General features: G+C 37.3%; 1 protein-coding gene across 1 annotated transcript; it reads left to right on the plus strand.

Moving 5' to 3' along the window:
• Positions 1,946 to 8,065, plus strand: LOC109224321 (cysteine-rich receptor-like protein kinase 15). The gene is made up of 8 exons (XM_019388908.1): positions 1,946 to 2,154; positions 3,729 to 4,456; positions 5,825 to 5,944; positions 6,022 to 6,224; positions 6,339 to 6,549; positions 6,634 to 6,871; positions 7,292 to 7,439; positions 7,544 to 8,065. Exons 1-8 carry the CDS (start codon positions 1,946 to 1,948, stop codon positions 7,850 to 7,852), a joined length of 2,166 nt encoding a protein of 721 aa, XP_019244453.1. The 3' UTR covers positions 7,853 to 8,065.

Genomic DNA, 15,264 nt, shown 5'->3' on the forward strand with positions numbered 1-15,264 from the left:
AACCCGATGTCTCGTTGTTCTGTATTGACCTATTATTCCGGCCGTGGTCAGTTCTCCGATCAGTAGCGAATCTATCTGCCGACCGGAAACCTCTGTTGCGTCCTTCGGTCCGTTCATAGGGCAAAAACCGTCCTCTTGAAGATCGTCGATCTGTGTCGAAATCATCCTTTAATTTCTCTTTATCCTTATCCCGGTCACGGCCTTTGGTTAACGCCGGAAAACCGAGCTGATCATCCTCAATTCTTATCCTTGACTCGTACCAGTTGTGAACATCTTCCCAAATTGTTGCCTTGAACTCGAGCAAACTTTCTTCCAATTCCAGGAAAGCGTCGGAACTTTTCGGATTCAGACCTTTAGTTAATTCTTCAGCTGCCCAATCGTCCGTTACGGCCGCTAGTAGCATCCTTTCCTTCTGGAATTTGGTCACGAATTCCCGCAGCAATTTGGACTCTCTTTGTGTAATCTTGAATATGTTGGCCTTTTGAGCCTGTACCTTCCTAGCCCCGACATGGGCCTTGATCAAGTAGTCCGCGAGCATCTCAAAGAAGTCTATGAAGTGCTCGGGCAAAAGCGAATACCATGTCAGGGATCCTTTCGTAAAGGTCTCCCCGAATTTCTTCAGCAAGACTGACTCAATCTCGTGGGGGGCTAAATCATTCCTCTTCCCCATCTTTGTATAGGTGATGATGTGCTCCTGAGGATCCGAAGTCCCATCATACTTCGGCATGTCCGGCATTTTGAACCGCTTCGGTATCAATTCCGGTGCCGCGCTTGGTTTGAACGGCAACTAACTATACTTCTTTGAATCTGGTCCTTTCAACACTGGTCGAGCACCCGGAATTTGATCCGTTTGGGAATTTATTTCCCTCATAAACCGTATGAGTTTGATTTTAAAGGGACCACTCTCATTGTTGTTACTGGGTCCGCTACCGTTCCCCCCAGCCCCATCGAAGCCCACCTCCCCCCTCGAGGTGTTGTTGTCAACCCTCTGCATTGTTTGATTTGAGGGAGCACGGGGAGGAACTGTACCTCGTCCATTCGCATTGTTGGAAGCACCTGGCAACGCCTGTTTCAACTCCACCATGACCTGATCCTGTCGTGTAAGATGGCCTATAATGGCCTTTTGTTGCTCTCTCAAGATCCTTACTGTTTTAACGACGTGATCATCTTCAGCATCATCAGAAGTCGCCTATCGAACATGTCACAGATATTACCCACCGTGGACTGGCGTGGCCTCGTCCCCCTCGTTGCGGGTATCACTGATCAAATCTTCATGTTGAGGCTGATTTCCTTGGGCCTCAATGTTGTGTGCGATATTGAAACCGTTATCTGCCATTTTCTATGATTTTTGCTAAGAACAAAAAATCAAGCAGTTAGTAATAGATGCAAGGATCAACTCAATTGCACACAGTTGAATTTATACGTGGTTTATAGACAAGTGAATTGATTTGATCCTAAAATGATAAATAAATCAGACAAAAAAGTAAGAATTAGCCTTGAAGTTAAGGTAAAACAGCAGAAATCCTGGTTCCCGGAGCAGAGCTTCTGGAGGCAGTAATGACAATATGAATTAGTAAGAAAGTAAAATGTTATTGAGCTTTAGATAGAATATTATGTATGCTTTTTAGAAAATTCGTGTCCCTTACAGTGGTTGGAGATCTCACTATTTATAGCTGCATCTAGGGAACAAGGTCCTAGGATCAAGCCCCTCTTAAATGACAATTATGAGAGCCATTGAAGAATGTGTAATGGTAGGCAGTGAATGTCATATTCTCTGTAACGGGCCGTGCACTTAATGCTATAGAATATTCTTCATTAAATACTACCGGGTGGTAGGTGTTTAATTCGCCTTTAAGAATACCATTCTCTTCGAGATCGTTATCTTTGGACCCGACTGTGTTCTGTCTTCGGCTCTACGTGTCGCTTTCTCATGCGATCATTAAATATGAACATATTTTACGCTATACAAGCGTCTGTTCTAGCTTTATGCAGTGCCCAAACACTTCATATATTCTTGCTCCCTTCGCTGCTTGTTCTGTCAAACATAAGTGGGGGCGTCAAAGCAGAGATCAGTCGGCTGGCAAACTCTTGCCCGGGAACCATTAATAATTATACAGAAGCAAGCAAATTTCAGTCAAATCTTAATCGCTTGCTGTACAAATCGATCACTATACAATTAGGAATGGCAATTGTGACGGTGCAGGTGCAGGGCGGTACGGGTTTAAACCTATGCGGGACGTGGCGGGTTTATATTTATGCGGGGCGGATTAAAATAATCCTTTTTAAAATTCATCGCGGGGCGGGGCGGGTTGTGGGATTGTGGATGAAGCTGTTGCGGTTTAGTGGATTAAGCTACTGCGGGTTGCGGATTTGTGATGAAATACAAAGTGTGATGCCAGTGGTTCATCTTAATGCTTTTGAATCTGAGGATCGGCTTGCGCATGACTTTAATATAATTTTTTTTTTCCAGATTGATAAAGTTTAATATACCAAGCAAATTTTGGATTAAAATAACAGAAATTACAACCAGAAGAATCAATTACTAAATTTCAACTTCTTCCTTATTCACTCAGTTATTCATTCCTTTTGGCACTATTCATTTGTAGAATTCAAAGTAACTGCTACTTGAATTTTCTTAAATTCATACCATTAATACCAGATTTCTTTACTCTTTTAATTGGGAAAGTGGTAGGGGTACTTTTCATTTTACTTCTACTGGTTCTTTAATATTTTCTACTTTAATATCAAGAGTTTGGAGTTTAGATAGTTTGAATTTTTCTTTTTTTCAAAGATAGCCAGAAAATGAATGAACAATATTCAAGAACAGTCATTAATTGAATTAGATACTATGTACAAGCAAAAAGCAAATAAATTTAAATTAAGTTTCTATTTACATTTAAACCTATAAATATGCGAATAACAAAGTAGAGAAAAAGAGGGAAAAATATTATGCGGGGCGGTTTGATACGGAGGAGGCGGGATGGTTTGAATATACTGGAAAATACTATGCGGGGCGGATTGAAATTTTTTTTGCGGGTTAAGCCAAACTCTGAGACTGATCATCTCAGGCAATTGAACGCTACATGCATAAAGGACACGAATACCCATACGAATAGCAAGAGAAAAATTCAAGAGAAATATACAAAGCTATTTAGTATAACGTCCTATATATTGAACAAGAAATGAACTATCTACGAGTTCTTTATACAGCTTGAGGGAAAAAAACTTCATTGGACCCATTAATAGGACACCTGGTAATCAGTTAGGAGGATTCTTACTTCTTTCTCATAGTGCCATCATTTTCCACTACCCGGTAAACAAGAAATGAACTACAACTACTTCCTCAGTTTCAATTTATGTTGCAATATTTAATTAATTGAGCACCAAAATTTAAGAAGAAAAAAACTTTTTATTTTGTAGCCTAAAATATATCATAAATAGTTTAACGGTTTTGAGTCATTACTTTAAGGTAAAATTGAAAATTGAAAATTTTGTTATTTTCTAATATATTAATATGAGTATTTTTTTTCTTTAAAATAGACAATAAAAGAAAAGTCAACCTCATAAAATAAAATAGGATAATAGAACGAAACTTCCTGGTGAGATACACATTCCTATTTACTTGGTAGTTGGTATTTGAAGTGTGTGATAGTCACATATAAAAGTTTAAATTGTTTGAAAAAGTACATATTATTTTTTGGTATTTGAAGTGTGTGATAATCACATAGGAGTATTATTATTTTGTTTCGCATTATTAGTAACGACTATACAGAAGGAAGCAAATTTCAGTTTAATCTTGGCCGTTTGTTATACAGATCACTATACAATAATGGTGGCAATTCCATCTATGCAAATCGCAGTGAAGGAGAAGACCCTGATAAAGTTCATGGAGTATTCCTTTGTAGAGGAGACGTTGCACCTGAAGTTTGCCAAAGATGTATAGACGTGGCAACTGAGCGGATATTGCGCGAATGTCCTCACACGAGAGATGCAATCATATGGTATGATGAGTGTTTGATCCGCTATTCTAATGTATCTTTCGTCTCCGCCCTGGACTACTCAGGTGGTAGCTTTTTGTATAACGCAGGAAACGTTTCGCGGCCAAAACAATTTAAGCGGATTTTGGGTTCAATGTTTGATAACCTTACCTTTCAAGCTACTTCAGTCAATCCCAACCTTAAATATGCTGCAAATTCTGATGAATTTGAATCGTTTCAGACGTTGTATGGCATGGTGCAGTGTCTACCTGATTTGTCAGCTGTAGATTGCCGCGCTTGCCTTAGTACTGCTCTTTCTGCAATCGGTACTCTACTCTCTGACGCCAGAGTACCACGCGGATGCAGGGTTCTATATGCAAGCTGCAATTTAAGGTATGAGCTATATCAGTTCTTAAATCCTGGTGGACGGCGTCCGGGAGCGCCACAGCCATCGACCAGCCAGGGTAACGAGAATAAAGGTAAGTATAAGATCTTCTCTTCTACTTGATAAGTTGCACGCAGTAAATTTTATTTCCAGAGGTTGGTTGTGAAGCAAAATAGAGGGCTCTCACGGGGGTGTAGTCCACGGCTTTAGCCTTAAGTTAGGTTGGGCTGTAGTTCTTGTATTGGGCGAACCCAAGCTTTAAATAGCGCCGTTTAGTGGCGTGCAGGGAGTAGTCGTCTTGTTGCTGGTAGGTGCGACTATGTGAGTTGACAACAATACACCGCGGTATGTGTGAGTCAAGATTTTACTTAGTGATCCGAAGGAGTAATTTGAATTACTGCAGACTGGTTTCCTCCCATATACCCCCGCTGATGCGTATTTCCTACCATTGAAGAAAATAGAGAAAACTGCTAATCCCACCCACGTCGTAAACGGATGCCCTACCTGATCCATTTCAAATCCAGCCGGAGGTCTTCGAGCCTTGTTACGGACTAAAGTCCTAAAGAAAAGCGACCCCAATCCCTCCCCAGCCCAGGTCAAAGGTCTTCCAAATTTCCTAAGAAAAGAAAGCAATTTCCCAGAGAACCTATATGGAGGCACCTATTTTCCTTGGCTTTCACATTAAACTAATGGCTTCAAATTCATATAAAAAAGCTTTACAATCCTAATCATATTATACTACATTTGGTCCATTTTAAATGTCTTAAGGCTTTGACACACAGAAAATAAGAAAATCATTTACTAATAACATTAATCATTAAAAGGTTACTTGACTAAACTACGCTTTGTCGCCCCTCAAAGTGAAGGGCAATTGTCACGTTACTTGCAGAATTGAAATGTCACAAAAGAATGAAGAATATGGCTCTTGGCTGGAGAGTGCAGGTTAATTTGACATAAATGTCGATAATGTTCTCTAAATTTAGCTGTTTGACAATGAGTTGCATATTCTCTTCACCATTTCACAAAATTGTACTAAAAAGTCCGAGTTGTTATTCACGTATTCAGAGGGGCTAGAGCAATTTACCATTGCATGTGACAAAACTGGCGTCACAAACTCAAGGAAATAGCAGAATGTGATTCTAATTTTGAGTTTTCCCCAATTATCTGAAAGAGGGGATAGTTCTTCTGAGTAGACATATATTTCTATTTTCTACTAAAAGTCTACAACTCCGATTACTGTTTTCGTGTTGACATACAAATAGCATCCTAGAACTGCTTGTTACTCTCGGACACCACTGTTATATAATCTGAGTTTGAAGATTGTCTTAAACAATGGACTCTTCTGTATCTCAAGTTTGTTGTACTAAATAAGTGATGGTCTTTGTTTAATTATCAAGGCATTCTACTAACAAGGTAACAGCTGATTTCAGCATTGAATTTACCAACTATTTTCTGTTTTCAGGTGGAAATACCTCGAAGACAAAGCTTATTAGTATCATCATTGGTGTTATAGCACTGTTGGCTGTTGTACTAGCAGGAACTAGTTTTTACCTTGTGAAAAGAAGACGACGAATAGCTAAAGGTAAAAGGTTATTGGTGTTTTGGATTTAAAAGAAAGTAATTCTTTCAGCTAACGGATCAAAAGTTGAATCTTTTCAGATGGGGACGGAAGTAGTCAAGAAACTCAATTGCTCAACATGATAGAAGAAACACTTGCTGAAGACTTTTCGAATGATGATTTTCGCTCAGAAGCGAGGTCCATAGAGTTTCCAGTTGTAAAACTAGACCTCATTAGAGCAGCTACAGAAAATTTTTCTGAAGAACACAAACTCGGAGAAGGTGGATTTGGTCCAATGTACAAGGTAACAGTTGCTATAAATTATCATATTTTAAAACATATTATCTTAATATAGTGAATCTAGTTGCTAGAGGGGGGCAATTTACCCAGTCATTTGATGTTGTGTATAACATTCCAGGGAACACTAGCCAATGGCATAGCAATTGCGATCAAGAGGCTCTCCAGAACATCTGGTCAAGGGCTGAAAGAGTTCAAGAATGAAGTCGTCTTAATCGCCAAATTACAGCACAGAAATCTCGTGAGGCTCTTGGGTTGCTGCATAGAGAGAAATGAAGCATTGCTTATCTATGAGTTCATGCCCAACAAAAGCTTGGACTTCTTCCTCTTCGGTTTGTCCTTTCCTTATTTGGCCAATCAGTGTACCGCGAAGCAGCAATTGTTCACTAACTTCATTCTTTACTTTGTTTTTCTAGATTCAAGAGAAAGCGAGATTCTGGATTGGAGACAGCGTCTCCACATTATCAAGGGAATAGCCAGGGGTGTTCTTTATCTGCACGAGGATTCTCGACTGAGAATCATTCATAGGGACCTAAAAGCTAGCAACGTTTTACTGGACAAAGATATGAACCCGAAGATATCAGACTTTGGAATGGCAAAGATGTTTAGCGGAAATCAATGTGAAGCCAATACAAATAGAGTTGTTGGAACCTAGTAAGACTCTGATTCAAGCTCTGTACTTGTCATCACTCTTGAGTTTTTCTTCTATCAAAAATTCGAAATTTACATTGTTTGATATATTTTTAGAACATAAAAGATGTGCCATCTTGTGCCTTTAAGTCCTACGATCAGAATATCTCAACATGCAGAGCTCAAAGAGGAAGAACTAGCCTGCACATGAGGAGTACGTTGAATACAAATTAAATAAATAAACGAACATGTGCTCTTTATCTAAAACACGCTTTTAGATGAAGTGCTAACATAATTTAAACATATTTGATATTTGAAATTACAAGCTAGATAACTGGAGATGATGCTATAATCTGTTGGTATTGTGTAAAACGACATCATGCTATAAGATTGATGTAAACGACATCATGCTACAATATTTACTTCTATCTGCCAATTTTACAGTGGATATATGGCCCCTGAGTATGCAATGGAAGGACTCTTTTCTACTAAATCAGACGTTTTCAGCTTTGGAGTTCTGGTGCTTGAGATAATAAGTGGGAGGAAGAACACTGGCTATATTTCCGAACATGGGCAGAGCCTCCTTAATTTTGTAAGTGTATTTCTCTCCATTTTATGTTTTGAAGTCAGCTAGTTTTTTGTTGTGTCAATTTCAACTTGCATAAATCATCCTGAGACCATCTTGAAAAAATATAGGCATGGAAATTGTGGTGGGAAGGGCAAGGATTAGAGCTTATGTACCCTCGCTTATCGCAGTCCTGTGTGGCAGCTGAGATAATAAAATGCATCCATATCGGGTTGCTCTGCGTTCAACAAGATCCAGCAGATAGACCTACCATGTCCGCTGTAGTTTTTATGCTGGAAAATGACCCTCAAACGCTTCCACAACCATCGCAGCCTGCATTTTCTATTGGGCGAATTGTCGTGAGATCAGCTGAGCCTCGATCTAATAATCAATTGTGCTCCAATAACGAGGTCACTTTGTCAATTCTATCACCCAGATAATGTTTGAATCTATTGCTGTAGTAAGTATTCTGACTATAGTATAGACTGTCAATTCTTCCACAAGGACTTGTTCCATTCACAGTAAGTTGATGCAGAGATTATCATACAGAACTTACAATTCCAAGATATATAATTACCGTATTATTAAGTGCATGTACATTTCCTCGTGGATGTTTTGGTTCATACTACTAAGAAGGGATATACGTATGTATAATCTAAAACATTACTTTTGGTTTTAAACTGTATAAACTTTTTCCCGCTGCAACGTTAGAAATGCCCAGGGGTACTGTCATTTGGACTTTTATCCACATATAGCTAATTTTTGTATTGTGCAAGTAGGGTAAAAGCAAAGCTTGTGGTGGAGAAATAAGTACTCCGCTACCCATGATCAAATGTCTCTGGTGTGAGTCCTGAAAATAGAGTTGCCTTTGATTGGGAGCGTGTTATCCCCAATGTAAAATATTTAGGCACGAATCTGGATTAAGTGGTACCAAATATTGGATTTCCATCGAGGAAAAAAAGTTGTGAACGCATGCCAAAGGAAGAGAAAGAGTTTAAAAATTATATTTATTGTGCGTAGGAATAATTCAGAAAAGAGGTTGTTACCTCACTTTCAGTAATCTGAGAAGTACTATTTGATTTGGTCAAAATACATAAAGACCCTATTAACTTGTTCAAAAAATAGGTTTGAACACTTAAATTAAACGGGTGTTCTTTTACCCCTAAACGTATTTGGAGTGAATTATTCCCCCTGAAACACTAATACGAGATGTTTTACACACGCGTGCCACGTCAAAACCACGTCAGAAATCTTTTAACTTTCCTTTTTTCTTTTTCTTTTTCTTACTCATAGTTTTACACTAATAATCCTAATTAACCATTAAAATGCTTGCAAAAGGGAAAACTAATACCAGATAGAAAATTGCACAAAAAAGAAGACTTGTATTAGGAAAACAAGAAAAAATCAGATCGTCGGAGACCCGGTGGGCACTGATAGCTTCAGATTCGACCAAAACAACACCCAAACCAACACCCCAAACCACTCAAAACAACCAATATTCGCTACCTGACTAATTCAGAATGACACCTTCAGCCAAAAATTTTAACGGAACCAACAATTTCATTCATTCACACCATTATTGCTATGATCGAAGGTTTCTAATTTGAACCAGTGGACTTGAATTTAAGCCTAAGATTCTATGTTTGGGCAGTTGGTTGGTGGATTCATGATAGTATTTCGAATTTGGGGCGATAAACAGTTTTTTCGGCGCTGGTGACTAACTGTAGCAAGTAGGAAAAAAAAAAGAAAAAAGAAGAAAGAGAATGAAATAATATCTGAAGAAGAAAGGGGGAAGGAGGAGAAAGAAGGCGTGGTTGAAGCGATCCGAAGAGGAGAAAAGAAAGGGGCTCACCTTTTTATATTTTCCATTATGTACGCGCTTAATTATTTTTTTGCCACAGCAGTTATAGGGTGGAATAAAATTCACTCCAAATACGTTTAGGGGGTAAAATAATACCCGTTTAGTTTAAATGTTCAAACCTATTTTTTGGACAAGTTTAATGGGTCTTTATATATTTTGCCTTTGATTTGTAAGCATTTCGTCTTCTGTTAGTAGAGACACTAAGATACGGCCTATGATATCTTTCAAGAAACATGTCTTTTGCAATCAAAGAGTCACACAAAAATGTAAAAACGTTTATAATGCTCGTTGAAAAATCATACCACAGTGAGGCAACATGTTTGCTTGCAATCGATGAGTAACAAGTAAGAAGATGGATTGGCCATTATTCAGGCTCTTGCCTCGACTATCTTGTCTGGTCTTTATATTCATGTTCAACTTTCCCATTTTGTGAGTGGTACTTTGAAAGCTAAATTTCTTAGGCCTCCTCCATGGAATGGAGATCAGCTTGTAAATTGAGGTCCAAAGATGCCCCAAATAGTCTAGTCTTTTAACATGCTAAAGATGGTTTCTTCTGTCAAGTATGGATGAAGCTGCTGATCTCTTGGCCCATGTTCTTCTGATATTTAAAACAAGGAAATTACACATAATGACCTTGGAAATGGATGCTCTTGATTTTTTGATGCCCGCTTGCGCCATACACTACTAGAAATCCGGTAATTAGTGATCCAAAAAAGCGACCAACGTTGGTCGGTTTTGGCAAATTACCGACCAAAACTCGTCCAAACACGCTTGGTCGCTATTTTGGTGGTCGTTTTAGTATACCGACCAAGGTTGGTCGCTAATTATCGACCAAGGTTGGTTGCAAAGGTAAAGGGACCAACTGTGCAATTTAAAGCACACACCGACCAACTTTGGTCGGTAACATATTTTAATAATTTAATTTTACCGACCAAAGTTGGTCGGTATATTTAAATTACATTATTTTATTAATTATTAAAATTTAAAAATTAGCGACCAAATTTGGTCGGTAAAGTAAATATAAATTTTTTTTTAAAAAATTAAAATTTAACCATACCAATCAAAGTTGGTCGGTAAAGTTGAAATCTGGATAATCCCTGTTCATTAACCGACCAACTTTGGTCAGTAATTTTTATTTTATTTTTTTAAAACTTAAGCGACCAACCTTGGTTGCTAATCAGAAGATTTTTTTTTTTAATTAGGAACCGACCAACTTTGGTTGGTTTTCTAGGTTTTAATTTTGGCATAAAATGCTTGTTTTGGCAGCTACACCACCTGCCAGCATACCAAAATCCCTAAACAACAACAACAACACAATTCAATAAATACATTAAAGTTCAATAGAACTTAAAAATCCAAAATCAAGTTAAAACTTATTACAACTAGTTCAAAATCGATTCTATTTGTTTAGTTCAAAGTATATAAAAGTCAAGGAGTATTTTGTACAACATCATCATCACCGTCTGATGAACTTTCATCTAAAAGACGGTGTCGAGAAGGGTCTTGTGGAGGACGGGAAGAACGACCACGGGGAGGATGGGAGGAACGATCACGGGGAGGACGGGAGGAACGATCACGGGGAGCACGGAAGGAACACTCACGTTCAAGTCGAGCCCCTGTCGATGACTCACGAGACCGAGGCAACGGAAAAGCTCCAGTAGATAGGAAAGTTCTGATCTGAGCTTGCATGCCAAGGAACTGAGCATCTCTAATCCTTTCTCTTTCCTTGGCCGCTTCTAGCTCGGATGTGAGCTTTGTCACAGTCTCTCGCATAGCAGAGAGGCTCTCCCCATCAAGTTGCTCGCCTTGCGAGGAAGTCCTTATGCCTTGCATTCCACACTTATAGCGATGGAGTTTCTTAGTAGGAAGCTCGTATACCTTCCCCCATTTTGGACCGCCAGCAGACTCCATCCATATTCTTTTAGCATCCTCATCCGAAGGTTGGGTTGGCTCGCCCGATTCACCAGCTGGCTGAGTGCGGATGAATTCCTCCATGTAGTTTGGTAGCACCGTATTACGAAAATTTAAATTGAATGAGTATTTCAAAATTTATATAAAAGTAAATTAAAATATTTAAAGAAAAGCGAAAGCTTACATATACAGTCGAGGCCCGGTCCTCGACCAACCTTTCTTGATCCGTCTCTTTCTTCTTCTTTGCAATATGTGTCTCCTTGAATAGCTCATCATGGTTCATTGGATGCCCCAACTTCTTTTCCTGAAAACAAATTAATTTAGTTAATAAATAGAATAGATTTACTTTGAAAATTAAAATATTTTAAGCAATTACGTACCAATCTTCTTTTTATTGTCCCTAGGCTGATCGCACCTCCAGTGTGCAAGGAGCCTCCCTTCTCAGATGCGCGAGCTTTCTTTCCTTTTTCCCTCTTCTCAAAGAACTTTGCTCTAAGCCATTGCCTTTGCAAATCATCCCATAAATTTTGGAAGTAACCAGTCAGGCTTCTTGTTCTTCTTTCTAGCTTCGGTGAAAGTATGCAACAATCGCTTGCGAGCTTTGTGATGGAAATTTGCAGCCACTTTCGCGCTATAACGGTGTTCCCATACACACTTGCTCTGTATTTCAAAAGTTAAATATTATATGAAAATATCATAAATATATATTATTAAACTGCTTAAAAGAACATTTATACCTTAAATTGATTGAAAATTTGCTCCTTCAGCGAGAATGGAAAATCAGTCCAAGTCGCATAAGGGCCATCATAAATCTTTCTGATGGCTTTGGTGATTATCCTTGTAGTCTTATTACTTGGGATGAACCTGCAATTTAACAATAAAAATATATTAATATCTTAGTAAAAACTTTACAAAACAATAAACACAAAAATAACAAATAACTCTTACCCATCACCCTCAGGGACTATAATGATCCTGCCATAACAATCATAATGCACCTCCTCGTCATCATCAGCATCATCATCCGAAGCATGTATATCAGAGGCATGTGTGGACGGTGTAGGGGGGTCAGAGCTACTACCTTGCAGGCGAAGGCTTGAAATAGATGGAGACGATGATGAAGATGGTTGCGATCCCTGTGACTGCGACATAGCTGGATAGACCCCAAGTGGATCTGATACTGATGGCTATGATCCATGTGGCTGTGACATGGATGGATGCGATCCATGCGATGTAGATGGATGCGATCCACATGGTTGTGAGGCAGCTGGACTGTTAGTCGGACGTATAGTCCTATGGCTCTGTGATGAAAGACCTGGTGTCTGCACGAAGGTGTAGGGCTCGTGATGCTGTGGCAGCTCTAAAGAGGGTGGAGCAGATGGAGTATTATTTTCTACCCTCCTCTTTCCCTTTCTAGCCTTTTCTCGACCCCGAGAACCAGTAGGATCATTGTTACCTTGACCCTTGCCTGCCATCTGCACAATATAATACATATTTAGATTGAAACATATAAGAAACTAGCTATAAAACGAGAGTTATTTAAAAAATCAACTTTTTAAAGCTCATCGACGTATTGTTCCTCGTCCGGGAATTCTTCGTCCTCACTTGTTTGAGCTTCATCAGTTGATTCTTCGTCCTCATTTTCTATAATTGTTACTTCATTTATATCAACTTCTTTTAATATGTGTTTAAGATGAAGCTTAACTACCTCCGATTTTTCAAACTTCATATAGTCACACCTGATACAAGGGCACCTAGTTACCCCTTCACTTTGGTGTGGTGGAAGTGACATTGCATATCTAAGAAAGTCATCAACTCCTTCTACAAAATCCTCCCGCAATCCCCGACGATTAGGATAATTCCTATTGTACACCCAATTACGATGTTCCATCTATACAAATAAAATAAGAACATTTATAATTTATTCTATATTTATAAATTAATTAAATCTTTTTTAGTTAATTCAAGATAATTATCTTTTCCTAATTACACCAAAAATTAAATTATATTAAATATAAAGTAAAAGTTCAATTTATATCTTACAAGTTTAAACATAAACTAAAAGTTCAATTTCTATCCTAAAAATTCAACTCATACCTAAAAGGTTCAATTTATATCCTACAAGTTCAATTCACAAGAACAAAACTTAAAAACTAAAAGTTCAATTCATATCATATGAGTTTAAACACAAAGTAAAAGTTCAATTTATATCATACGAGTTTAAACATAAACTAAAAGTTCAATTTATATCCTAAAAGTATAACTCATACCTAAAAAGTTCAATTTACATTCTACAAGTTCAATTCATATCTTAAAAGTTCAATTCACAAGAACAAAACTTAAAAACTAAAAGTTCAATTCATATAATACGAGTTTAAACATAAACTAAAAGTTCAATTTATATCTTATGAGTTTAAACATAAACTAGAAGTTAGTATTATATCCTAAAAATTCAACCCATACCCTAAAAGTTCGATTCACAAGAACAAACCATAAACCCTAGATTCTAGCTAAACTATTCAAGACAATACAAAGTTAATGATTCATTCTAACTAAACTATTCAAGACAATACAAACTCAAACATTCAATTTATACCATATGTAATCAATTCAATTGAAACAAGACCTATACCCTAGATTTCTATAAAATACAATGTTAACTAATCAATTGAAACTAATTCATAGCTAATAAACAAAAAATTAGATTTATACACAAAAGATATAAATTGTAATTCAAACCTAGAATTTTTAGGAGGTGGAGAAGGAGAGACGCAACAGTGGCAGCAACAATGGCGCGGCGGCAGTTGGGCGGTGGCGACGCGGGGTGGGGAATGGGATTTGTGTGAGGGAAATAGAGAGGGGGAGGGGAAGGTATTGAGTGAGAGTTTAAGGAATTTTGAGAAGAGAGATATGAAAAAATGGGGGAATCCCGTATATATCAGGTCTGTTTTCAGACTTACCGACCAACGTTGGTCGGTATTTTGGTCGATACATTAAGTTGACCGTTTGACCAATAAAAACAACTAAATTCTTTTTTTTGTTTTTATTTTTTTAACATATTATAAGCTATAAAAAATTATTATAAACTATAAAAAATTATTATTAACTATAAACATTTATTTTATTTAACTATAATATTATAAACTATAAGCATAATATTTACAAAAAAATTATATTAACTAGATAAATACTTTTAATAGATTATAATAGCATCTATGTAAGTAAATTTTTAAGTTATATTTAAGTATATGAGTAATTTCACACACACACATAAACTAAATTGTAATTGATGATTAATCTTATACATTACTACGCAAGTACGAATAATTAATCAATTGGTAAACCAATATAATATTATTCTATTTTACGTCGAGACGTTTTGTTTTTTATATTAATTGATATAGGTCAAAACGTTTTGTTTTTAATATTCATCGATGCATATAAATAAGATATAAGTCGATGAATCAATTTACAAGTCTATCAATCCCTAAAAGAACACAGCCCTGTGTTCCTAGTGCTTCATGTTCTTATATATATACGACTATCAAAGTGTATATATATATATATATATATATATATATATATATATATATATATATATATATATATATATATATATACACACACACACACACACACACAACCACTTCATTGTAATACTTTAACTATACATATAGCTTGTTATAGTATATGTTAGTGTGTGTATATTATGGGTGTTAACCGGGTGGGGCGGGCCGGTCCGGGCCAGTATTATTTGGACCCGTACGGGTTTGGTTCCGGGCTGGTTCCGGGCTTGCTCTTAACGGGTTTAACGGGTTCGGGTTAATCCGGGTAAAAAATGAACCGTACGGGTTACGGGTTGAGGGGGCCGGGCCGGGCCGGGTTTATATTTTTTTAATTTTTTTTTAATATTTTGTAATTTGTATAACTACGGTAAGTTATATTAGTACTTTGTATTAATATAAAGAATACAAGAAAGATGGGGGAAAATTGCACTTATAAATTGCAAGTGCTACATCTATTTCAAAATTACAAAATTAAAGTTTGCATTTAAAAAGTAAATTAACAAAAAATAGTAAA

The sequence above is a fragment of the Nicotiana attenuata genome, chromosome 3, assembly GCF_001879085.1.
Source record: "Nicotiana attenuata strain UT chromosome 3, NIATTr2, whole genome shotgun sequence".
Classification (NCBI taxonomy): Eukaryota; Viridiplantae; Streptophyta; class Magnoliopsida; order Solanales; family Solanaceae; genus Nicotiana; species Nicotiana attenuata.

Bases quoted from the DNA above. Each gene is read 5' to 3' on its own strand.
- LOC109224321 (XM_019388908.1), top strand. From the start codon at position 1,946: ATGAACATATTTTACGCTATACAAGCGTCTGTTCTAGCTTTATGCAGT. The intron at 2,155-3,728 runs GTACAAATCGAT...ATAATCACATAG, and splicing joins TCAAATCTTAATCGCTTGCT to GAGTATTATTATTTTGTTTC. The intron at 5,945-6,021 runs GTAAAAGGTTAT...GAATCTTTTCAG, and splicing joins AAGACGACGAATAGCTAAAG to ATGGGGACGGAAGTAGTCAA.